Source organism: Ambystoma mexicanum, chromosome 3p (genome assembly GCF_040938575.1).
Source record: "Ambystoma mexicanum isolate Mex_15411 chromosome 3p, UKY_AmexF1_1, whole genome shotgun sequence".
Lineage (NCBI taxonomy): Eukaryota > Metazoa > Chordata > Amphibia > Caudata > Ambystomatidae > Ambystoma > Ambystoma mexicanum.
The window spans coordinates 1,044,615,742-1,044,641,536 of NC_090925.1; the positions used below are offsets into that span (position 1 = coordinate 1,044,615,742).

At 42.5% G+C, this 25,795-nt stretch overlaps 1 protein-coding gene across 1 annotated transcript in view; it reads right to left on the reverse strand.

Annotated features, from left to right (window-relative positions):
• The window catches only part of BPIFB2 (BPI fold containing family B member 2), a 103,675-nt gene that overhangs the window by 41,200 nt on the left and 36,680 nt on the right, over window positions 1-25,795 (reverse strand). Inside the window, exons 6-10 of the mRNA XM_069652405.1 lie at window positions 22,010-22,070; window positions 19,301-19,361; window positions 6,553-6,644; window positions 2,833-3,021; window positions 614-673 (exon numbers count right to left, since the gene is read on the reverse strand). Coding sequence (XP_069508506.1) covers window positions 614-673; window positions 2,833-3,021; window positions 6,553-6,644; window positions 19,301-19,361; window positions 22,010-22,070 — 463 coding nt within the window. The remainder of the gene's footprint in view (window positions 1-613; window positions 674-2,832; window positions 3,022-6,552; window positions 6,645-19,300; window positions 19,362-22,009; window positions 22,071-25,795) is intronic.

Sequence of the window (25,795 nt, forward strand, 5' to 3'; positions counted from 1 at the left end):
GATACAGACCCAAGGGCAAGGGTTGTCGGGAGGCAGTGTAGGTGTGCAACTGGGCGTGCAGGGACCAGGTCCGAAATCAGAGTGTAGCCCGGTGACCAGTGCAATATCAGACAGGTAAACTAAGAAACAATACCTACAGGTGTAGCAGGATTTTAAAGAATTTGTGAGGCCAGAAAAAACGTTTGTTATATCATGGTGATATTATGTATTTAAACCCTGAAACCTTACATTCTACCTTCTCTTCTTAACAGTGGGCAGAGCTTCAGGCCATGTAAAATCAGAAGTGTGCAAAGTTACTCCTTATGATATATCTTCGGAAAAACAGTGGTTTGCCCTATTATGTTCATTTGCATAGGGAACAATCACTGGCAAGTTAGGGGTTTCCCCTTGCCAGTTTGCAGGCACAATGTTAGCACTCGTATATGGCATACTTCAGCATGGTCTGCAAAAGCTTCTTTAGTAAGTAGCTGTACAGGGAGCTCATGAAGGGATGCACACGCCTGTTATGCACCATGCATACTTTCTATAAATTGGCTCCAAATGTGTACTCAAGAAAGAGAGAGAGAGGCGACAGTCAATTAACAGTAAACCAAAACCATTCATGCAGACTTACATTGGAAATAATGAGGCCCAAGCTGGTAGTGGAGAGGCGATAAGCATCTTGAGCAGAGACCTGTACAACAAAAACATATTATGCAGTAATGTTCATAATGGTTATTAGTCATTAATTGTCCATTCATAAATATATATATTTTTTTTATTTGATTTTTTTTTTTTATAACGTGCCTAATATCATACCAGAGTTTGGTTTCTAAGCGCAGATCTGGGATTTGAAACCTCTGTTGATCTATATATGACTATGGCCCTCATTACAACCCCGGCTTGAACCAATGGCGCTATTAGTGCCATGGTTAATGCCGGTAATTTACTGATTCCTCCATGGTGAAATGGGGAATTACCACCCCATTCCAAGGTTGGCAGGGCGGTAATACCCCATTTACCATTGGCCCTTCCCCATTCCCATTTTTGCCCCATAGAGCTCAATGGGAAAGGGGAAGGCGGTAATTACAGTACCGTAAATTGTGGTACCTTAATTACCTTCAAGGTCCCTTTGCGGGTCCCTACCTTAACGGCTGGTCCAGACCAAAGGGACCTCGTAGTAAGGCGTTAAGGGGTTAATGGCGCCGCAACCTTTTACGGCGCCGTTAGCCCCTTAACGTCTGGGTCATAATGACCCCCTATGTCATTGATTTGTGCATTCTAGCCAGCTGTCTCTAGCTAGAATGTTCCCTTATACTCATTCTTGCCTTAACCTAAACGGTCGGCACAGGCAAACCTACTCCAGTGGACAGCCCCTTTCCCTGGTAAGAGAGAACATGGATATGGTGTTGTCTAGAAGTTAAGACCGTTGTTGATGAAGTTTGGCAATTGTTCACGGCCCTTTCCCCTCAGATAAGTATATAGCCAAATGCTCATCCCAAAGAGGGGTCCACAAGAAGGAACAAGTGTCTTTGGGTATTTGGCTCACTGGACTAATGTCTTCACTTCCGGGATCTGAGTGTACTACATAATCACAGTTTCAAATGCCAGCAGGTCCCCTCATTCTTCTGAGGTTCATAAAATGACTATCATTGAGTCGGGTGAAGTGGGGGAGAATATGTGCTAGCAGTGTCTTTACGAAATGGTATTTTAACATTTAAGACATGCCTTTTGAACAATCTGAATCTCACAGTTAAGTCAATGGGCTTCATCACGGGTTGTTTGGTATCCCGGCGATATCCCAGCAATAAATGCACTGGGTTACCGCTCAATGCTAATAGTGCAACTCAGACCAGCGCAATTAGTGCCAGAACCCAAGTTTCTGGGGGCCGGGGGGTAAGTCTCCATTCGGACCCAATGGGGCATATTGGGTGCAATTACCAAGACCGATTTCTGCCGCGGTAATTGCACCGTAAATGGGCGGAAAGTGCCAAGATTTATCTCCAGCTGAAAGCTGGTGGTAAGCCACCAACTTTCCACCTAAACTCAGCATTGGGCTGAGCTGTACTGCGGTGGGAACGCTATTACCACCACATTTTTCTGCTCCGCCCAATCCCTGAGCAGACCCAGTGAGTGCTTTTGTTCTATGTAAAATATGTAAGGTAGTTATTACAATTTGTTGTTTGCAAATTGTAAAAATGGGAGATTTGTGCAGGTATGGATCCAATATGCACAGAATTGTATTTGCTTAATAGGGGCGAGAAACTTACTCACGCACTGTTTCTGTTGTAGCCAATTATTTCTAAACAAGCAATTTCTCCCTCAATAGCATCAACATACATTCTAGCCCACATGTTATTGTTTTTATATTGCTGTCAGGCGTGTCTTTGGCCGATGTATGACTATTTGTTGCCAGATATTACAGACATAAACAAAGTTTCATCAGAGATGGCTGTGGCACAAATGTGTCATGGAGAGGAAGGATAGCTCAGGGGCAACACGTTTGTCTTGGAAGCAAGACAACACAGGGCAACACAAGTTTGAATTTGATCCCATACTTAGAAGCCACTTGTTGGTATTAAGTGTGTCATAAAAGAACATTTATAATTGTACAGTTGTTGCACTGCCAAAGGGGCACAAATTACTTCTATGGAAAGAATGGTCACAATGGCCTCTTTACAGGCATCATTCAGAAGTTATTTGATAACAGATATGCACCCAGTTCAAATTCAAAAGTCTACAACTTGTCTTCCACAGCTATTCTGACCATGAATATATTCAGTAGCTTTTTAGCCCACCATTGAAATATGAACTATTATTATCATGTATTTGGCAGGGGCTGGCTTTTCTCACCGATTCACTGGAGATGTCCATGTTGAAGCCTCCAGTTTCACTCACAGCCAGAAACAGATTGTTGAAGTACTCTGCAGAAAGTCCCATATTGACCATGGCATCCTTTTGACCTGCATCTGAAGGAAGTTGCAAGTCCTTTGAGATCACAGACAAGTGGTCCATCGTCTGACCTTTCATTTGGTAGTCCACCTAAGAAATACAGGAGATGGATTAAAAGTATAAAAGGGGCACAAGAATGTTCCATCACCATGGTCTTTTAGAAAATCAAATTCACAGTAGATTTTTAATTCCAATGTTGGGTATCCATTAAAATATGTTGAGTGGTAGTCTCCTAGTCTCTTGTCAACTGTCAAATCCAGTCTATAGTTTCTGGATATTCCCTCTAGTTATAGTTGCATCCAGATAATCCATACAGGACTACATAGTATCCATGCAGCAGTACATAGTATCCAAACCAAAAAGGTGATGGCTGGAAGGTTTTGAATTAATCATAACCACGGGCACCGCTCTGGGCAACCCTCCAGACCCTTATTTTTTCAGCCTGCCAATTCATTACAGAAGGGGAAAAACCATATGCAAATCAGGCTTCATCGTATCCCAAAAGGGGCAGCCCAGCCCGAACAGCTAAGTCACATCCCTTCTGCACGAGACCACCACCATCCCCAGACATGTTTCAGCCTTGCTGGGCATCATTAGTGAGGAGTAGCTTGGGTTTCTAGGCCATACAGGAGTACATTGTATCCATACAGGAGTATATAGTATCCTTAAAGAAGTACATTGTATCCATTCAGGAGTACATAGTATCCATAGAGGAGTACATCGTATCCAGGCAGGAGTACATCGTATCCATACAGGAGTACATAGTCTGCGGTTATCTTGAAAGCCTGGTTTGTCTCGTGTTCTTGAGGACCAGACATGGGGAGGTTTCATGTAAGAGCATCATAATTCACCTGAGCAAAATGACAGTGAATCATCTGGACAGCACTGTATGCCTACATCATGAACCGGTGCCAGCATCCCAAGGAAAAGCCCAAGATACATAATGCAACTCATGCCAAGTGTTTTGAATACCGTTTTTTTAGATTTAAGCAAAAATGGAAGATAGACCCTCTACTGAGAACGAAGATGGCCTAAAAAGCCTTCTCTGTGGGAATACACCCATAAGCAGGGGCTACCATCATGTTTTAGTTCATTGCACCTTGTACAGATGAGATGTATGTATAGGTGTGTTTCAGCTGTGTTATTCTACCCTATGTCTAACTTAACTTCATCATGGGACAATCAATGCAGTGACTGGGTATGTTCTGCTGGGACCCTCTTCTTCAGTTGTTCCATGTCTAGTCCTCCCCACCTCATGAGGTCTTGCCTACACGCTTCAGAAAATCCCCCATTAATGTATTAGGGCATTCAACAGAAAGCAATGTGTCCACATGGCTTTGGTTTTGCTATTTCCGGGGCTGCATTATCTTAATTGCTTTTCTTTGCCACCGACATATTTACATGGACAGGAAAATCCCTCTGCGTACTTACATACTAAGCTGGTCATTTTAAATTGGAAGGAGTAGATTTTCATGCATGAGTAAAGCAAATGGATTCTGTTGGAATCTGCCTCCATTTAGTGCCTGCTAAAAACAAGCAAGAGGATTCCACAGGAATCCATTTGTAAATGCAGATCTGCAAAGCATTATTTGAAGGTAGCATTTACATTTTTGCAAGGTGGAGTATAAAGGACTTTGCCTAGTTTTACTCTTAACTGTTGCACTCCACCTTACATACGTTGAATCGCAGGCAGCAGAACATGCAACATATAAGTGCTAGTGTTGGTGGGCCCCTGCATGCAATTAGTATTTAAGGTAAAATGCCCCCATGTGTTTGTTTATACTATTTGATCCAAATAAATCACACTTATGTGCACGCACAGACACACACACACACACATCAACCACTGATGTTCAGCGTACCCTCTACAAGTTTCTAAAAAAATAAATGTTGTCCATATATGGTTGTATACAAAAGAGAAATTAAAAATACTCCACCTCACTAAGGCGAAAGCGACATGGTAGGAGGATAAGATGGCAAAAACAGTGGCACACTAAGGGACAACCCCATTAATGTCGCTATTCAAACATTAAAATAATAAAATGAGGAAAATATCTAAAACAAACAACATTCAATGTAGGGGCAGGCAAAAAAAGAACACAACACGATACAAGCCATAATACATTGACCACCTTCATAACTTCCCCTTTTACAGCATTAATTAAACTATTCTTTGCTATTGCAAAAGTGGACAGCTCACATTGTGAATTCTTTGTCCTAATTTAGGTAGTAGAGACACAATAGAATGTTAAAATCACTCGAAGAGGAATTGAGGGAGCAAATATAAAAGTCAGACAAGTGTAGCTTCCTTGCTCTACCCTACATATGCTTTGATGGGCGTTAGTTGTCTTATTAATGTTAGCAAACTCATGTTGAAAAGAAACCAACAAACACAGTTCATCAAAAATCAAGGTCTCCAGAGACTTTGGGACCGATTCATGGAATATTTGCCCGGTACAAAGTGACTTTGCGCTGCTGAAAAGTGACTTTGGACTGCCGACACAAACCCTGATTCATGGAACCGTGCGAAGTGTATTTTTGCCGTGCAAAGTCAGTGCATAGTCATTTTTGCAGTACAAATTGGGCCCTTTATCTCTACATGGTCACTCCAATGTATTTGTGTTTTGTGTGAAGCTAGACATTCAAAAGCAATCGTCCCCGTTTAAGTACCACACAAATGCAGGTAGAAATTTGGTAAATATAATATCACATTGGCAAGCGCCCTATAAAGCCGGCCTTTATGTTGATTGATTCTCTATATTTCTTGGGGCAGTGCGCTCCATAGTGTGTAGTGTCATGCATCTAATGCACTGTTGTTCGCCCTGTAGCCACAACTATAATTTTTTAATGTCTAAGTGAATGGTGTGTGCTCCTCAATGCAGACCATAAAGCAGTCTTGTCCTACGAACCACAGAGATGCGGCATCGATAGAATCAATGGAATGATACACTGCTTAGAAGCATCGGCACTGCTTCTAAGCAGTGTATCATTCTCGTCAATACGGTTGCTCTGTTTTGTGGTCTCAAAATCCCATTCCATCCCGACGTGCTAACTCTCCAGAAGGTTCTTACTAACCCAAGTGCTGCCCCTTGAAAATGCTGCTGTTGCTGACGCATCAGGCCGCCACTCCCTTTCCCTACATTTTTAAAATACAACATGCTCCATCCACCATGGCTTCTAACATTGCAAGATGTTTAAGGCTCATCAAATAACAAACAGATAATATAAACCTGGGGTCCTCCATTGCACTGCATGGCAGCCCAGATGCTTATACTGAGTGATGGGTCATGACGCATCTTTGCAAGTCAATAGTGCTCCATTTGTGCTGAAAGACTTTGAGGGTCACACAATATAGAAATGTCTTCTATGAAAGGCTAACATTTGTGGGGATCCTTTAGGTGGGGAAGAAATAGACCAGGGAACTGCAACCTTTGGCTCACCAGATGTTTTGGACAACAGCTCCCACCAGGCCTAGCCAGGAGATTGGATGGTGAGTATGCGCGTTGAGCAGACCACAGGCACAGAGGCACATGTTGACCTTTTACACATTACAGCTGCCGGGATGATGTACCATGAGGAAACAGTACACATATACATTCATGGTTTTCAACGGGCACTTACATTCATATTCATGTCCATGTACTGGTCAGTAACCACTGGAGGGTTTGGCATTGTGTACTCGAGTCCAACCTGGGCATTGATCTGGGCTGAAGCTATAAGACAAAATAAGCCCTTCAATTAATAGAACTTCGATCGAATATCTGGGTACAAGTTATTGACATTGTAGTGATGTTCTGAGTCTTGAAGGTTGATTTATGGTGCTCCTTCAGGGTCATTTGGTAAAAAATGTAAATTGCATGCTGGGAATCACCAACATTAGCACTTACTTGTCATTGAGTCGCTTCTGTTCCATTAAGCCTTATTTTACACTAGATGGTAATGGCAAGCAGGGGACCACTCATGCTAGTACTTTCATGATGTGGGGTCCCCTGAATGCAATTGTCAAGGTTCAAGAGATAGAGAGTAAAAGCAAATAGTAAAATCGTGGCAACCTGATTTTTATTTTCTCATTCTCCTCTCTGTCTTATGAAAAAGTAAATTCTCTTGGCAAATTGCGCTTTGCAGGGGGCATTGACTAATGGAGTTGCCTGGTCTTCCGCAGATGCTAATTCAAAATGGATTCCATAGGAGTCCGATCCTTTCACGCCTGAGTGAAAAGGCACTGGCAAGACAGAGGAGGAATGCGCAGCGTAGATCTTATCTTCACTCTGTCTCCCTTCTCTGCCTTGTCAGTGCATCAACATGTGACAGAGTGTGAAATCAAAGCAGATGAGCATTGGTTTTACGCACTAATTTACCACTGTGCCCCACTTAAAATAAGGTGGGTGCCTTACTTTTGCAAAACAGAGTTCAAAAGTAGGATAAAAAAGGTACAACCGTACTCTTTATTGTGACTATAAGTTTGTAAAAGATGTAAATATTGCTTGCAAAGAACTCTTTCCGGGCATCATTGACAATGGTTCCTATGGATTCCGACTGCTTTTATGTATGCGCACAAGGCAGGAGGATTCAATTGGAATCCATTTGTTTTTTGCTGCTTGAATATGTAATGCAGGGGTAAAACAAAGAGGTTTTAAAAGGTGGACAAGGAAGGATGAGGAGTGAATATATTTCCCGTCCTGTCTCGCAATTCACCTGCAGAACGTTTACAAAATTTCTTGGGATGGTAAAACAGGTGTGAAGACTAGAGTAAAGCATTTGCACCTATTTTAGCGCACAGCAGACTTCACAATGAGCATCCCTGTGGGTTTGCAGGTGGAGGTGGAATGAGGAGAACAATTCCTAGTTTTCCTCCTGTCCCCCACTCTGCCTGCATAACTCCTGCAATATCCTGCAGAGCATAAGAGCAAGACGTAAACCACTTATTCCTTGGTTTAATGCCTTTCTTTTTTGTTTCTATGGGATCGAAAATAACCTGGATTATTGGTGGTGTGCAGTATTCACCTGGTTAGGTTTTACGTATTTTTATTGAGAAATAATTGATATGCACTTTGTGCTGTCACCCTTGCATGATCTGAATGACACAAAGCCTAGTAAGATCGATTGTCTTGTCTTCCTTCTGTCTTCTCTAAATTGTCTTGTCGCGCCTTGTGTACTGGCGCGTTATAAATGACATTTCATATCATTATTTACAAAGCATAAATGATGTTGCTCCCAGGTACCTTTTGTCCCCTTAACCTATGGCACTTTATAAAATCCACAAACCGCCCAGTCCTTCTTGCTCAGACTCTGTCCTTGGACAATTATCAACCTATGTAAGGTTGCAGCCTCTTTCCAACCCGTCCTCTCAGGGCAGTGTGAGGTAGCCACCACCCACTAATTCCTCAGCCTACGTCGCATTCAAATAACAGGAGCCTCCCTGAATAGTCATAAACAACCATATCCTTGATTTCTGTCCACCATGATTTATTTGTGGTGCTCCCTGTCTAGCCCTCACCCACTACACGCTCTGTCCATAGAAATCATACCTTAAACCTCCTCACCAGCCATTCAAAGCACACAGTTCTCCAGTGCTGCCACTGACCAACCTCAGAATTAACCATTGGGAGATCTCCTATTCACATCCGTCACAATCTTAGCCCACTTCCTGCACCATTGTCTTGGTTTATGTATTAGTATTTTTATTTTGTGATTTATAAAGTACTTTAGCCAAATCACTGCACAGGCACAGAAAAAAGGTAAACATTTTTAATAAACTCAATCATTAATGAAAAGGAATAATATAGTGAGTATAGGAAATGAGGATTAAGACAAGAGCAAAATAAGGATGGGTGGGAATAAACCTGACAGAAATTTAGAATCCAACAGGGAAAAAAAAGAGCAAACTCGGAATTGAGTACCAGGGTTGGGGGATGTAGGGACGACACAAATAATGGGGTTGTGAGAGCTTCAAGTACGAGGAGGAATATTAATAGAGATAGTAGAAGACACGTGAGGAGAAGCCAGTGCTTCATTTGTGGGGGTGTTTCACAGGACTCACCCCAGGCACTTATTTTCGAGCTCCGGCACTTATTGTCTCAGACTCATTTTAATTATGAAGCGCTGATGGTCAGTGCATTCATCAAGCACAATGAGCAGGTGCGAGCTGTAATGTACCCCCAAATATGTCGACACTGTGGGGAGCGGCTATGGGTGGTGACATCAGTGGTGGAGAAATGGCCGCTTCAGTGTCACAGGAGTGCTAGAAATGGGACTCAAATGGAGGCAAGGAAACAGAAAGAAGAGTAGAGAAAACAGAAGTGCAAGGAGAAAGCTGAAAAGAAGCAAGGATATATGAAGCAAAAATAGACAATGGTGATGTGAGCTGGCAGGCAGGAATGCCAACAAGAAAGAACAACAGTGTTACAGGCAGGAGTGGTGGAGGAGAAGTAATAATTGGATTGGTAGCATGGACATATGGAAAATAGCTAACTTTATGAATATTGCATTAATGCATGTGACAGGAGTTGCAGGGTTAGAGATGTGTATCTATAGAAAGAGCAAACTAAAAAAAAACAGAGATTGCAGGCACAGATAGGGGAAATACAGAAGGGGCAAAAAAGAGAGCAGTGGGAGACAAATGTGAAGGAACAGTCTTGCAGGAAAAAAAGAGAACCTCAGTTTTAGAGGCATTAACATCCCAGACATGTGAGTGCATCCAAAGCTGCACAGCAAGACAAGCAGAAAGGGTCGAATGAAGAGAATCGGTAAAGGAAGGAAAGGCAATGAAGATGCGGATGCCCTAAGTGTAGAAATGACAGGAACGACCATATGGAGTGACAATACAAGAAAATGGAGAAGTAGTGGACCGAGGACTGACCCCATGAGTGCACAATAAGGTAAAGAGGAAGTGGAAGAATGCTTACCAGTCCAAGAAACAGAAGAAGTGTGATCAGAGGGATACAACTAAAACAACTGTAAAAAAAGAACCAGTAAAAACCTGAAGGGGGTTAGTAGTAAGAAGAGTTGGATGATCCACGGTGTCAAAAGCAGCAGAAAGATCTAGGCAGATAAGAACTCGGAAAAGCTCTGTGTGATGGGCAGCGAGTAAAGAGTTAGTGACAACAAGCAGCACAGGTTCGGTGGAATGAGAGAAGTATAACCAGATTGGAAGAGAGGACGAATAAGGTGCTAGTCTCATGATTCTCCACTACCAGTCTCATCCACGACTCTCTCTGCTGCTTTGCACTTTTCCTCTCATACCTGCTCATACCTGTGCCCATGTCTTCGGTTGCCTGCTCTTCCGGTATTACCCAAATTGTTCATTTACAATTGTTCAAATGAACAATTGACCGAATTTAAAGGGTCACAATTGACCTTTTCACAATTGACCGTATATATATATATATAGATATATATATATATATATATATATCTGTTTGGTAATATATATTTATTTATATATATAGGGGTTTTGGGGGTTTGGCGTTAGGTGGGGGGTTGTGGGGGTTTCCCCCCACATATATGTTACAATTGACCTTCACAATTCGGTCAATTGTGAAAAGGTCAATTGTAATTCGAACAGTTGTAAAACGAACAATTTGTATACAGCCGCTCTTCCAGGGTCTTTCCCTGCTTGTGGAGCCTCTGAATTCCCTTGATGTGTCTGCCATGCTATACCCAAGATACCAACCACATTATGTTCCACACCTGTTCTCCCTTACTAGCTGCAAATCCACAAACACTCACCTGTGTCTTCCATGCAGGTGCTTACATGATGCACACAATCAGAAACCAATGTACCCTCTGTAGGTCAGCGGTCAGCAGGTGAATGGACACAAATAGATTTCAGTTATATTCTAGAAAGGAAGAGGTTAGTGTTTGCACTTCCATCTACTACTCATATCATCTGTCATAGGATCCTTTGGCCAGTCCTCTTTAGGTGATGGCCTTGCCCTGTGACCCTGTGACCCTGCTAATATATGAAAGACTCCGTTAAGAAGTTGCACAGAGTGCAAGCCCAGCAGACATATAGTTTTATTTTTGATTGATTGATATATTCGAATGAAACTTCCTTGGAGAGCTCACATGTCCCCTGCTCGTCAACAACTCCACTGACACTTCCAAATCCTTGTTCCTAATGTATAAAGTGCTCTATGCACTAAGTCCCATGTTGCTCACGACACATCCAGTGCCTATGCTAAGGTTCTGCTCAGTTCGGCTTCCCAGCATTTTCATTGCCCCCTTCCATTTAGCGTTGCGAAATATATGACTGTGCTAGGTCAGTAAAAACACATATGCTTTGGAAGCTTTTCTCCTCTAGAAACTGGCTTTGTTTCTCTTCAGTTTTGAAAACTCTTGTAAAGTAGCCCTTTCTTCATATTTGACTTGTCCCCATTTTCTTCTGCTATTCCTGTTCGATTGCAACCCAGACAAATGCTGCTCTACACTTTTGCTGAATAATTTAACAATCCCTCCTGCAACTGTAATGTCCATCCATTGTATTTGTATGTACTGCAGTCTCACCAGACTGGGAGTTGCCTTCTTTCTGTCTTATTACTGATTGATGTAAGATACTGTTGACTTGCCCGCACCTGCTGTTCTGTGTTCTTTTTTTTACTGTGCCTTGGACTTTCCCCATCTCATCTTCCAATGTCTTTACCCACCGGCTCTACTGATGTCACCCTTATTCGTAAACTTGCATTCACAAACCATGTTGTTATCGTTCTTGCTTTGGGGGAAGCTTGAATCAAACAGGTTCATACATACGATTGCTTGGGTTTAAGAATAAAACAGGACTGCACCAAGAAGGAGCAGTCGGAGAAGGCAGGACTGACCCTAGCCAGGTACAGTGTGCCATAGCCAAATTTGCCAAAGAACATGGGGCTGGGGCTGTGCATGTGGCCCTAGAGGCATACAAGGACCAGGCATGGCAGGCAGCCCTCTTTGGTGCCGAGCTGTAGAGTTAGTATAACAGCTCCCATTTGTCTGTTACAGAAAATACGTTTTTGAAGAACCTCCTTGGTCTATCTACACCTGCACCGAATTTTCAGATTGCCCACAATTTAGATCTACAGAATATTGAAAAAGCGTGTAGGGCCAAACAGTTTTCTATTGGATAGGGCTGTGGACTAATGGGAACCCACTTAAACACCGTGGGGCAGAAGGGGGATGTAATGACCCAGGAAGGAGCCATGACTTTGCCATGAGTCTCATTTTTAAAGAATGAACTTTAAGCACTTGGGCTCTTTGACTATTCGTCTAATCTGAATACTATCAGTGGTGACTCCAAGGGTAATGTCCAGTGTGCCCTTGAGGTTACAAGGGAAGCTGAAATTGGAAAGAGATTGTTGACTTTGTCTCACTTTCCTAGATATTGGTCCCTAAAGCAGAATGAGGGCTATGAAGTCTACTTGAACCAAATACATCCGAAGCAGAAGAGATCACTTTTTTACCAAAGCTGACCTGGACATACTTCCCCTGGCTGCCTTGTGGTCTAAGTGGAACCTCAATGTTAGTCCAATGTGTCCTTTCTGCCCATTCACAATTGACCATATGGTCTGCTTCCTATTGCTCTGCCCTAATTATGGAGACCTGAGAAAAGGATCTTTAAAACCTATTTTCATCTTGCGCTCAGTTATTACCATCGTCAAAACCATAACATTGGGCATCATTACGAGTACGGCGGCAACCAGCTGGTTTTTCCGGCTCGGTTACCGCCGGACTCGTATTACCATTCTGCCCTCGTGACTCCCGGAAATACCAGGGCATTACGACCCTGGTGTCCGGGAATTCCGGAGGCGGAATTCGGTAAATCCCCATTCCCATGGAGTCCCATGGAGCCCCATTCCCATGGAATCTAATAGGACTCCATGGGAATGTGGAAGTGGAAACACTGGCACCATTTCATGATGGTGCTGGTGTTTCCACGTCCGCCTACAGGCGGGCGGTGTTAAACCCGCCAGGTTAGACCTGGCGGGAACGGCACCTCCCGCCTGCAGGACTCGAGATCGGGAGGTCCGGAATTAACAGTGGCGGCGGGTTTACCGCCACTGTTATTTCCGGACAGCCCGACCCGTAATGAGGCCCATTGTGTCTAGCAGCTAAAGATCAACTTGCTACTTTTGCAACAGGGTGGTATTTACACAGGGTGTGGCGAAGTAGATCCAAATACGTGAAATAGCTTCCAGGTACTAGGGCGAGCCTTAAGGGCAGTATAGTGACCTTTACAAATGATTCCCCCATGGTGGGTGAAGCGGAGGGGAGTTTTCACCATAAGTGCCACCCTTTCCCATTGCATGAACTCAAATACTCCATGGATCCTTTTGCTGAGTCCTGTAATATAGAATGCACTTTATGCACATTGACACTGTTGCACATTTGTATTGCTGTCTGCTATAAGCAGAGTGATCCAGCTAACTGGGTGACATGTATATGATGATTGTTTAAGTTTGTTGCATATTCGTATGAACTGGATCACCATATGGATCCAGTTTGCACATTGACACTTTTGCAAATGTTATTGTTGATTAGTGTTTGCTATAAACAGAGTGATTCAACTAACTTGATGACGTTTACATGATGATTATTTAAGTAATGTTGCATACTCCTGTGATTTTCTCTGATATAACAATGTCTTTAATGTTGTGTTTTTGATGTTTTTATGTGATGGCTTTTATGGTAAAATTACCGAAATAAAGCATGAAGAGCATGTATCCCTAGTTGGATATCAATGTTTTAGTTATCCACTTATAATTGGAAAGTCATGGGAAAGTAATTATTGAGCGAAACCCCTAAGGTAGAGGAAAATGCATCATAGCCAGTGGAATTTGGAAGCATAGCATTGGTCATTGATTGCCAAGAAGGAGAGTTTACTGGTATTCATAAATATGTTTGGGGCCAAAGGGGTATCAGTAGGAATAATTGAGGGTGCAAGGGTTTTGGCCAACGTGATGATGGCAAGAAAAATATGGAAGGAAATATTATATAAAGTTAGGACATGGGAATTGTAATGGGGATAATGAGCTTGTGTAAATAAATAAAATGAGTGTGTATGCAGGAACGAAGGAGACAGCTGAACCTGTTGTTTAACCTGTATATGAATTCCCTGGAAGGTTTTCTGGTAGCTTTGGGGGCTGATGTGCCTCTTTGTGGAAGTGGTAGGCTACCAGTACAGAGTTATTTGGTTGTTGCCATCCTGCTGGCCAGGATGCTGAAATCTGTACAGTTGTGTGTGAGTAAATACAAGAAATGCATGTGGTCCCATGGCCTTCGGGTAATAGCTACCAAATGTTATGTAATGTGTTTTTCTAGCAAAAAGAAGAGTGTTATGCAGATAACCATGCCAGGCCAAGGGTTGAGGACATGCAATCACTTTGATTGCCTAGTGTTAAGATTCAAAGAGCATTTAACATGGAAGGATGCAATTGGACAATTGGAAAACAAGCAATAAAGGTGAGGCAGTTAATAATTGTTCTCTTTAGATTTGCCAGAACCATGAAGCAATATTCAGTCGACCATGTGCTGACAATATACAGGAGTAAGGGTATTGATGCAGGTGGTTATGGGAGTGAGCTGTGGGACTGTGGGAACCTGACAGCACTACAAGGAGCTGAAAACCATTTACCCTCTGAGCATCTTGGTGTGCACCCATTTACATCATCCTATGTTATGCATTTGGAAACAGGCTCCATGTACTTCACTGACTTAATTTTTCTAAAGCCTATTCTAATATGGCACACATTATGTTCGAGAGAGGATGGGGTAGTGACCCAAATTCTAGACTAAAACTTGCTTCTACTAGGGAATCATAGTAAGATAGTCTGGTTATGGCATATCAAGAATCTCTGGGGTAAGTGTGTTTAGATCCTGCTTCGAGACGCCTGAAAATATTGCAATTGTTCCAAATCGTGTGATAAAATTGAGCTTCAGGAATATCTGGGTACTCACCAGAGAAGATGCAAATCTCTCAAAGATCTCTATTAGGAACTATTTACCCTTCTACCCTTTGGTAGGTACTGCAGGATACCTTTTGGTAGTTACAGTGTAGGCTCTGCATTTGAACATGTAGGCCCCGCATTTCAACATTTATATTTTAGCATGGGTTTGAATTTTAACTAGGGCCAAGGGTGTGAGACTCATATATATGACGCAAGAGTAACAGTCTCAGGCTGAATTTAAATAGATGCCAATGCACAGAACACATGCTAGAAAATGATCATCACTTTCCCATAATAACATGTAGTGCAAATCAATCCATTAAATAAACTGGATGCAGGTTAATAGAAATGCATGATGCTCTGGAAATGGAAAACTTGAAATGTGCAGGATTGAAGTTGTGTTATGTTTAAGATGTGGAATGTGAGATCTGTTCTGCTAAAGACAGTGCATTGTCTTGAGGCAGGGAGCGCCGGAGAGATGTAACAAGTTATCTTCAGCAATGCAGTTTGTGCTTTGGGTAAAGGCACAGAGGAAATCACGTGCTATTTTAATGGGATGATTTTGTCAAGGGGAGGCGCTTTTTGAGTGACAGTTGGGTTTGAGAAAAAGGTTTGAGACAGAGAGGGCTGGGTCATGCTTTCACTGACAGATGAAGGAGGCAGAAGCGCTGGAGGGAGCAGAAGGCTGGTTTCCTGGGCAGACTGAGTCTTCATGGCTGAGGCTGTCTCTCTCCTCGCTGGCACTCCTTAGAAGAGCTGCAGTCTCAAGCAACCTTATCTGTGATTGACCCTTGGTCACTGTCAAGCTGAGTCAGGGAATATCAGCAACAGACCTGGGTAAATATGCTGTTAATTGAGGGGCAAGCTGAAATGGAGTTTGATACTATGTAGCATAGGTTCAATAATTCTGTTCACTTTTAGGCAATGCACTAGTAAAAAAAATGTAATTGTTTGTGTAAAAGTTGTTTATATTTCTCTACGTTTTGCTGCAAGTCAGAGTGTATTTATTCTGCCAATTTTGTTGCAAAGTCAAGGGCGACCACAGGCAGAGCTCTGCACTTAATCACAGATAAAATCCTCTTTGTGTTTGAATTCACAACGTGGGCACATGTGTCATTCTGTGTAACTTGCATAGTTCTAGTTTATGTTAAAAAGCGATCATTCGAAAAGGTAATTTAGTCTCAGTGTATTGATTATGCATTCAGTCTAATTGATTTGGTATACATAGGGAGATAGAACGTACGGTAAGAAATCTTAAATCAAAGTAAATTGTTTTACTGAGAAAAGCTGAATTAATATGTTGTATTTCATTTGCATGTTTAATATATTCTGAAACACAGCCAACAGGGCATAAAATATCACAGGAGAGCATGCGTCAATTATTCTGAGTGTAATAAGTCCAGTATTTGTTTACCGTTAGTTACCCTTGTGAAATAATTATTACGCAGTGTTCTGAAATTAGTTTCACCACTATTAAAATACTCCAAAAAGTTTACCACAATATATTACAAAGATACCCCAAAATACCACCATACCAAAATACCACAGTATAACAAGATACTAAATATAACCAAAAAGAAATCTCCCAAAGACGCAACTTGTTTTTGTGGGGAGGAAGAAACAATGCCTTATTTTGTGTTGTTCTGTCTTGTTTACAGAAACTTAAGGCAACGGTTTTAGCAAAGTTATGTGATGGAATATTCCCTGCAACAGTGGAGACCTGCTCTTTTTCTGTTCCTGTCTGTTTCAGACCCAAAGACTGCTTATGTTTTATCCAGTTACATAAAGGCAGCTTGACAAAGAAGGTGCAAGATGTTAGATCTGGCTTCCAAATAATGCCTTTTGATCTATCTGCTTATTTGTCTTCCATTATTTTAAGTCTGGTGTTACAGAATGTATCACAGTGCCTCAAGTATTTTGCGTATTTTTGTGTACCATGGAATATACTTTGGTCTTAGTATTGGATTCTGTACCTTGTGTGTTGCTGCGTTTAATTAGTATTGTAGGTTTTATGGATTTTAATGAATCCAAATGAACTAACTGACTGACTGACTGACAATCAAATCATGACCTGAGAAGATGAAGCCAATGAGTGCATTGGTGTAATGAGTGAAGGAAGCAAGGGTAATAGAGAGGGATAATGACAATAATGGTGGCTTGATTGGTAGAAAATGTGACAGTCAAGCTTGAGACACAGATGATTACAGAATGGAGATACAGTTGGAAGTAATGGATTTAATGAGTACCAACAAAGATAATTAGCGATGTGAGAGTTTGGGTGGGTAAAACAGAGGCAGTATTGTCAAAAAAATAGATAATGAAAGTATTAAGGATATGGATGATGGATACACCAGCAATGAGGATACAGCCAAAGAAGTTTAAGGGAAATAATACATGGGTAGAAAGACTGGAAAGAATGATTGCACAGTAAAAGATAATTATGAAAACAAGTTATTGGGGTAACATTCAATAATGGTATCAATGGGGTATGGGTGATAATAGTGAAGGACGCTTTAATTTCTATTGCCAAGATGACTGTTGCCACTAGCCCTACCTGAGCAGAAAATGAACAGCCTGGGGGTCGGTTCATCTCTGACATTTAATTCCAGTGCAAGGTCATTGCTCTATTCATACCGATTCATTTTCAATTGATTTTACTTACAAAGATTGATGCAAACTAAATGCCAAATTAGACTGTCCAGGGCACTTGTCCTCTCTTGCTCTAGAAATTGCTACTTAATTCAACTGGGAGCCCGGAAGATAGTTATTGTGAAGCGCAATAGGATGTGAAATGAATCATCTAGAGTATCTTCGAACTGTAGTATATTTGACCACTTCACAAGACCATGCAAGAGTTCCACTGACTGCCAGTCACGAAAATAATAAAATTTAAAATGCACTGTACAAAGCAACACAATATCTCAAAAGATTGACTGTCCACTTAACCTCATGCTGAATCCTTCATTCAAGCAATGCCACGCTGCATTCTGAAGCCACGTCATCTTGGAGGAAACTGCCACCAGAGTGCCGGGTTTTCTCCTCCAAATCCATTTCATCTATTCATCAGGGTTTGATATAGACTATATGCATTCCACCGAGCTTTTAAAAGCAAGTTGTTGTTGCACTGCCCCAATCTCCCCCTGCCCCCTGTACATAGAGACCAGCCCCCACCACCCTTGAATGCATGCTACTAGCATATTCTGATTTTTGTGGTGCATGGTATTCAATAGACTGAATTCCCTGTGCCCTCAGCAGGAAATCCTGTAGGGACTGCCTAATGATTTCCTACATAGCCAAACTTCCATGGCGACGTGCTTGTGCATTATAAAGCAATTAAATACATATGGAAATAAATTAATACATACATGAATGCATACATGGATACAATGAGGTAATTGAGTTTATGGATACAAAATAAAAATAAACGATAAAAGTATAAAACAGATAATGTGGGCATTAACTCCAGGTCAAAGATAATTGAGACAGTGGATTGGCGATAATGGAGACAATTACTTTAAGGGCAAAACTTACTAGGGCAGTGCGAGTAAGAGTTAAGCCAATGGAGGGAAGACTGGAAGCGATAGGGGCATTTAGAGAATGGTGAATGATAATAAATGCAATAAGGGTAAATGCAAAAATATGGTTGGGAGTGGATGTATAGACAGGGATAATGTAGAAACAATGTGCATGGGTGGACATAATGACAGCAATGATGGGATAGATAGAAACAATGAATGCAACACTTGCATAGATGGAAATCATCATAATTGCGGTATTTGAGCTATAGGATATAAGGACAATTACAATGTAGATTATGACATCTTGATGATGTAGTTGTTTGAGGCAACCAGTGGAGACATGAGAAAGGGTGTGAAGCATATGCGCAGATAGAGAATAATGAATCAACTATTGAAGTACTGGAATCCAGTGATCATGACATCCCAGCAGATAACTAATCAAAGGGGGTCATTCCGAGATTGGAGGCAGCCATGGTGCTACTAGCACCATGGCTGCCTCCAATACCGGGTCCGGGTCCGGACCGGTTGAATGGGGACTTACCAGGACATTCCGACCTGTGCGGACCCGGTTACTCCCCATTCAACCAACCATTCCCCATTCCCATTTGAGCCCCATAGGGCTCAATGGGGAAGGCGCTAATTACGGGCCCGCAAATAGCGGGCCTGTAATTAGCGCCCTGGTCCCTTAGTGGGACCCGCTAAGGACGTGTGGTCTGACCACACGTCCTTTGCGGTTCCCGCTAAGGGACCACGGAATTGGGCGGTAAGGGTTTAGCTGTACCGGTCTCCTTAACGGTGCCCGGTAACCCTTACCGCCCAACTCGGAATGAGGGCCAAAGGCTCTAATGAAAGACATCTGTGAAAAACATCTTCACAATCAACTTTCCCCTTGCAATTGCTTCCAATTATTTATGCATTTTATGTTATACTCACCACCAAACTTTTCGAGATGTGGATTCAAACTTAGAAAGATGCCGGACACTGTAAGGCACATCTGCATTGAAAAATCATAGAATATTATTTGGCTTCATTGGAATGTGCTTTATTCTGTAGATGACATATGTACAGAGCCATTTATGGTAGCACAGGACTCAATAGCAGAGCAGGTCAAGTGCTGAGTAAGTCTTGTAAGTTATGTGAGACTTCTCAATATTATTCTAGGTAGCATGAACATATTCTTCCATCTTGTAATGTCGGCCTCATACTTGTGGTGCTGAGCTAGCAGGACTGAACTTGTAACAAATGGAATGATGGAGAAATGCAGTTAATCAAGAACTAATCAGTGACTGTTTCTGTATTCCGACAGTCCCAATAGCAGCACTTACACCCGATGCCTGCACTTACCCTTGCACTTGCCATCTGATGTCTGCACTTACCCTTGCACTCGCCACCAGCTGGCTGGCTGAACTTTACTTACTTATTTATGCTATTATCCTATGTACTGCACTGTCCCTTCCCCCTTCCCCTGCACTTGCGCAATCTGAATGACACCTCGCCTAGTAGGATTGTTGTCGTCTTCCCTCTGCTCCCCCTCCCTTGCCTCGTTGCGCCTTGAAACACCTGTCTATATGCGCGTTATAAATGCCATATCATATCATATCATATGAAGGCTGTTGTTAACTACAGGCATCGGTGATGGATCCGTTGAAGCTAACAAGGTTTCCACCAGCACGTATCTTATCCCCAAGAGTAGAAGTGGAGTGAGAAGACATATGAGTAGAGATGGTGAATTGAAAGAGCTGGGTAAGCTTTACTTTGCGGCAGACCTCTTTCACTGAGGCAGGACATAAGAGTCAAAAGGTGCCACAGGAGGAAAAAATAAGGAGTTCACTGGAGACTATCATTGTAAATTGCTATCCTCAATTCCACATGTCTGTGATAGGGAATCCAGAGGCACTTTTTGGTTTGGGAGCGATGCCTTTAGGTCACTGGCTGTGTATTTTGAAGTGAGCAGTATGTTAGTAGATTTGACGTCACTGCGTTGAAGTGCTACCTATCTTACTGAAAGCATTTCCAGTTACACTGACTCTTCTAGACTACTCTGAATAGTAGATTTTAAAAGCTCCGAGTTACTATTCCTCAGAGTTATGAAAGCTGGTGGTTGTGCCATGTTCCATATGTATTGTTCATTTTGGAGTGTTTTATGTTCTGAGCCATCTTCTCATGTTACTATTTCAGAGCTGTGCAGTAAACAATCCCCTATCACCCCCAAAAGAATGTGGGATGATGACAGGTGTGGCAGGGGTGCTGGGAGGGAGTGGGATACTGACCAAGTGGTGGGGTATATAAAGGGGACCTGGAGTTCTTTAGTATCTGACTCCCATTGCATGTGGGACTAGAGGGGGAGCCATGACACCTTTCTCGGTTCTAAATGTAAACATGTCGCTGGGACCTTCAGTTTGCCAGATGCTCAACTCTCATTTGAATAAACTGTTGCTTTAATTTATTTTGGTATAAGTGTAATTAGAGTACGTTGAGGAGAAACGTGGCTGCAACAGTGGTACAATCGTGGCTTTAGAATTCATGGATTAGAAGTTTTTTTCAAAGTCAATCTTAATTTTTGGCTGCTATATCGTGCGAGAATTTAAAGACATTTCTGGGAATGGCTCCGTTCATCCAATCACAAACTAAGCAGGCCCTGTGTTTACCAGAACTCTTCAAGAATTGGTGAATACAATGACGAAGAATCCTTTAGATGTAATGTATTATAGTTTGTCCATGCAAACATCGATTACCCATATAGCTGCATGATGCCATTTATAAGAGAAAATCCAGTGTGTTTTAAATATGGGCCACTTGGATGTTTCCAACCTTTCTGCATGAAGCGCAAGCTTCATGTACAATGCATGTAAATAATAGTACGACCACGTTTTACATAGTGCTTAATGCACCATTCCTTCACTTCTAAGCACTGTGATGACAAGTTTAAAATGTTCCAATATAATGGTACTACAGGGCGGAGTCCACCTGCCTGGATGGAGACCTATGTCTCTGCACACAAATGTTCGAGGCGTGTGCTTAACTCTGGGAGGGATGGCGTAGTAGTGAGGGCAGATGCCATGTGCACAAAGGAAGTAAACCCTCTTAGGGCACTGTTTGCAAAGTTTTCAGATACTGTAGTATCTCCCCATGCATGCTCCTGTCACGTGCTGCAAACGTGTCTGTTCATGCCCTTCTTTTTGATATGTATTCTTAGCAATTCAGCATCATGCAAGCAAACTCCTTGGACTTTCTTCTTCAATGTCCTCAGAATGTTTGGATTGAGTGCATCCGTGTTCACCTCTGTGTTGTGCATCTCAGTTCCTGTAAGCGCTACAGCAAACTGCACGCATGTTGATTGCCTCCTAGAATGTACTTGTATGTGTAGGCATTTATAAAATCACTTTACGCTAAAGCGCTACACACAACATTGCAGTGCTATATACATGACAATGAGAAACAACGTTTCAAAGAAAATGATATTAGGAGGAAAGAAGATAGTCCTTGAGGCGAGAACGACACATGGAAATATGACCTGAGAGAACGACGAGAAAAGAGAAGAGCGTTCCAGGGAAAAGGGCTGGTGTGTTTAGACGTGTCATGATTCCCCTGCTCCCTGCTCCAAACCTAATGTCAGATGGATAGAATCTACTAGGAACCCACCTTGTCAGCTAGGAAGGCATGAATGTTGTTTCGCAGCAACTTCACAACATCAGGGATCAATCTGCCCAGAAAAACAAAAGAGATATGCACAAGGCTGGTTAGTCCAAGGCAGGCAACTGGCATTATTCCTGTCATATATTTTGGGAAATTACACAACATTGGGAGTCAATCGGCCTCATTCCGAGTATGGAGGTAATCATGGCCCATACTGGTACTGAGTCTGCCCTGGTTCATTGGGGACTTTCTGGTCTATTCTGACCTGTGCGGGACCGGTAAATCCCCATTGAAAAAGCCATTCCCCATTCCCATTTGAGCCCCCATAGGGCTCAATGGGATGGCGCTAATAACGGAACCGCAAATTGCGGTACCGTTATTGACTCTGATTTCCCTTACCGGGTCCCTTCCTTAACACCTGGTAAAGCCAGGCGTTAAGGAAGGGACCCGCTAAGGGAACTCGTAGTAGGCCGCAAAGTGATCACCGGCACCCATGTCCTTAACGGTGCCCGATATCCCTTTGTGCCCAACTCATAATGAGGCCGATTAGAAGTTTGATGGTAATAGCAATTCTGGCAGTATTTGAATACAGAAGACATATTCACATGGGGACATTGAGGGTGGGTGAGAAGTTCCGAAAGTGGGAATCTCTGTTGCCCCATCTCACCACCTCAACCACAGAAATTAAGAAAAGGTCAGAAATCATACGTTATTATATTTCCATTTTAAACATTTAAACTAGTGGTATGAACCACAAATCTACATTATCAAATCCCACCCTAGTGTTGATACAATGTACCATTGTTACAGGCCACAGTGGCATTAAGCAGAAGCGCTTCTTCAGTGGCAAGTTCTGAAATGGTCAGATTTGTGTAAATACCACTGAGAGAGGTATTCATGCCGGTGGTCGAAGTGCTGCAAAGAAATCCCTCCAACTCGCAATAAGGCCAATTATGTTCGCTTTCCTATTCACCGAATAGTGCTCATGGTAAAATTGCCATTACATCAGACACGGCGATGCACAGCACCTATTGGGCCTGATTTACAGAGCGTTTTCTTATGGGGCTTTCCCATTGAAAACGCTTGTGTAAATCAGGCTCATTATGCCATCAAAAGGGGTGGCGGGATGCAACTGTGGATATTTCAAATTGGCAGTCATACAAATCTATCGGGAAATCCCAGTGATAATTGAATACCAGATGCATTATTTTGGAAACACTTGTACGTCACAAATACTGTGTATTGCCCCCAGAAGGCCCAAGCACAAGACCTGAGCAATCACTGAAAACTAGCGCCATTTGCAAACAGTGGTAAAACTGCTCACCAGCAATCCCCAGAACAAGTGTGACCCCTAAAAATCATGGCATTTCCCAGTGAACATCTGCAAAAAGGCAAAATGTGCTTCATGTGTTGTCACATTAAATACTTTTTATCTGAAAATGCACAATAACAAGAAGGGATTGGAAATAACAAAAGCCAGTCATTTTGATACATTTTCTTAGGATTCTCCTAAAAAAAACCAAAAAAAAACAAAAAACAAAAAATAAATACTTTTTATTATCAAAGCGTTTTTTCCCTAATCCAGCCCCAGAATGTGTCTTTTGTGTGTGTGTTTTTAAAGGTGGAAATTTACCGGGGAATTACCAATGGCAGTCGGCATGGCGTACTAAACATTGCCTGCACAATGAGGATGGGATATATGGTGCATGACGCCACATTGCTGCATGCAACACACTCCAAAGAAAACACACAGCACATTGTGTGACACACCTGCCCATCATCCAGCTCATGACACAAATGGAAGCTGACCAGAAGTTCCATAGCACACACAATAACACTTCCACCATCTGGCGCAGCTCACTACCTTAAATATTTGCTCGCATGATAGGCATGTGCACCTTTTGCTTTTGTGTGTTTTTAGAACGCCTAGTGTGAAGCACATTATTGTGTCTTATGCCTGTTGGGATGTTAGGTGCTATGAGCAAGAGCTCATCATTTCGTGTAGGCGTCAGTTAGAAGCCCTGAGCTGCTGTTACAGTGTATTAGGCCATAGTTGTTAGCTGAGAGCACTTGGTTGAATTTCATCTTGCCCTGTAAACAGGCTGAGAGCTCAATGCAAGGGAAGCATTTCTCTGGGGATGAATGCTTGTCCCAGACAGCAAACACTGCCTCATCAGATAGGGAAAGAATACATAATGTTTGTGAAGGCCGCAGTGAGGGATAGGGCCTGTTCTCAGGCAGCCACAATGTGAAATGGGAAAAATATTAATGAGAAATTCGCAGAAATTATTGTCCAGGAGCGGTGTTCAGCAGCTGACTGATCATGTGTTTTCGAGAAGGCCATACATTGCAGGGAGGGTACTAGAGGATGGTGTACCAGGACTGGCAACATGTAACAAGATATGGAGTTACGTAGTGAGCAGTTACAGATGATGGGAATGGGAAATTGATAGAGGTGGTCTGTGACATGTTGGTTTGTTGCTCATTGGTCCATCTCAGTAGGGTGTTGTGGCCCCAATTGTCTGAGGTGCATTGTCCAATTAGACTGTATTCCCACGACAGTATTGGTGAATTACTTGGGCTGACCAAGGGGGGTGTGATTATGTTGGGTGGGTGGTGTTCTTTGGTGACAAAATGGTAACTGCCAATAGTTTCTGAACAATGTATAGGGTTCTTTAGGGGACTGGGGATGACCAGCCAATGATAATGGAAGCCTGCCGAGGCAATGGGTACTGCTGTTTTGGGAGTTGTGAGCTGTCCCCTGCTATTTCCTGCCTGCTCAGTGTGCTGTGTTGGTGGAAGAGGAAGAGAAGGGTGTGCATATAACATTCAGCGGGCTGCCCTTGTGGCGCAGCCTGCCGAGGCAAAGGGTGCCGCTGTTTGGGAGATGTTCGTTCGGGAAAGCTGCCCAATCTAACTTAATCAGGGAACGGTGCCTGGATGCACAGAGCAGTGGCCCAGGAGACTTTGCACTGAGTAATGCTGTGCGTGTGGAGCTGCTGCATGGCAAGTGGTGAGTGATCTTTTGAGCACCACCTATTTGCTGTAGTACTTGTTTACATTGTTGGGAGCAACTTCGGCCCACCAAGGCACTGACACTGACACTGCTAACTGGGGAAAGGGGGGTATTTACGGCAAGCTGGGAGTTTTTGAAAATACTGTTGTATTAACTTCTGACACCATCATCTGTTATAATTGCTACAACCTAAGAGCGGCTCTCCTTCCTTCCGGTTTTTTATTGTAATACCGTTACACCATCATACAGGCTCTTAAAGGCTCTGTGGGGGTTTGCCTGAACTACAACGTAATGTAACTGTCTTGTAACTGCCTTGCTTGACTATAACGTATGTTGCAACGTGCAGCCCTTACCAAGAGCGTTGTGTGGATCGGCGAGGGGGAGTGGGACTATGGCTGCCCCCTGAGGGATCACGCGTTCTCCGCTCTGCTCGTCATTCACAATTTTTAACTGCTTTTCTATTTTGGCATCTTATACTGTTTTATTGAGCTTACTGTGTTTTAAATAGACATTTTGACAATCCAGGGTTTTAAAACCTTTTTAAAGATTTGTATTGCTATTAGTAGTTTCTCTGTGATATCGAGATAGGAGACAGGGGGAAATATTCGTGTTAACATAACTTTGTATGTTGCGTTCTTTGCACAGCCTATTCAACTGCTTGATAGCAGCCTGGGGCATTCTGCATACTTTAGGTATACTCTAGCATTCTACAGTGGCTCTGCTTTTATAATTGAAGTGTTGAATCAATCTTGTTTTTGCTCATACTTGCAGTTAGA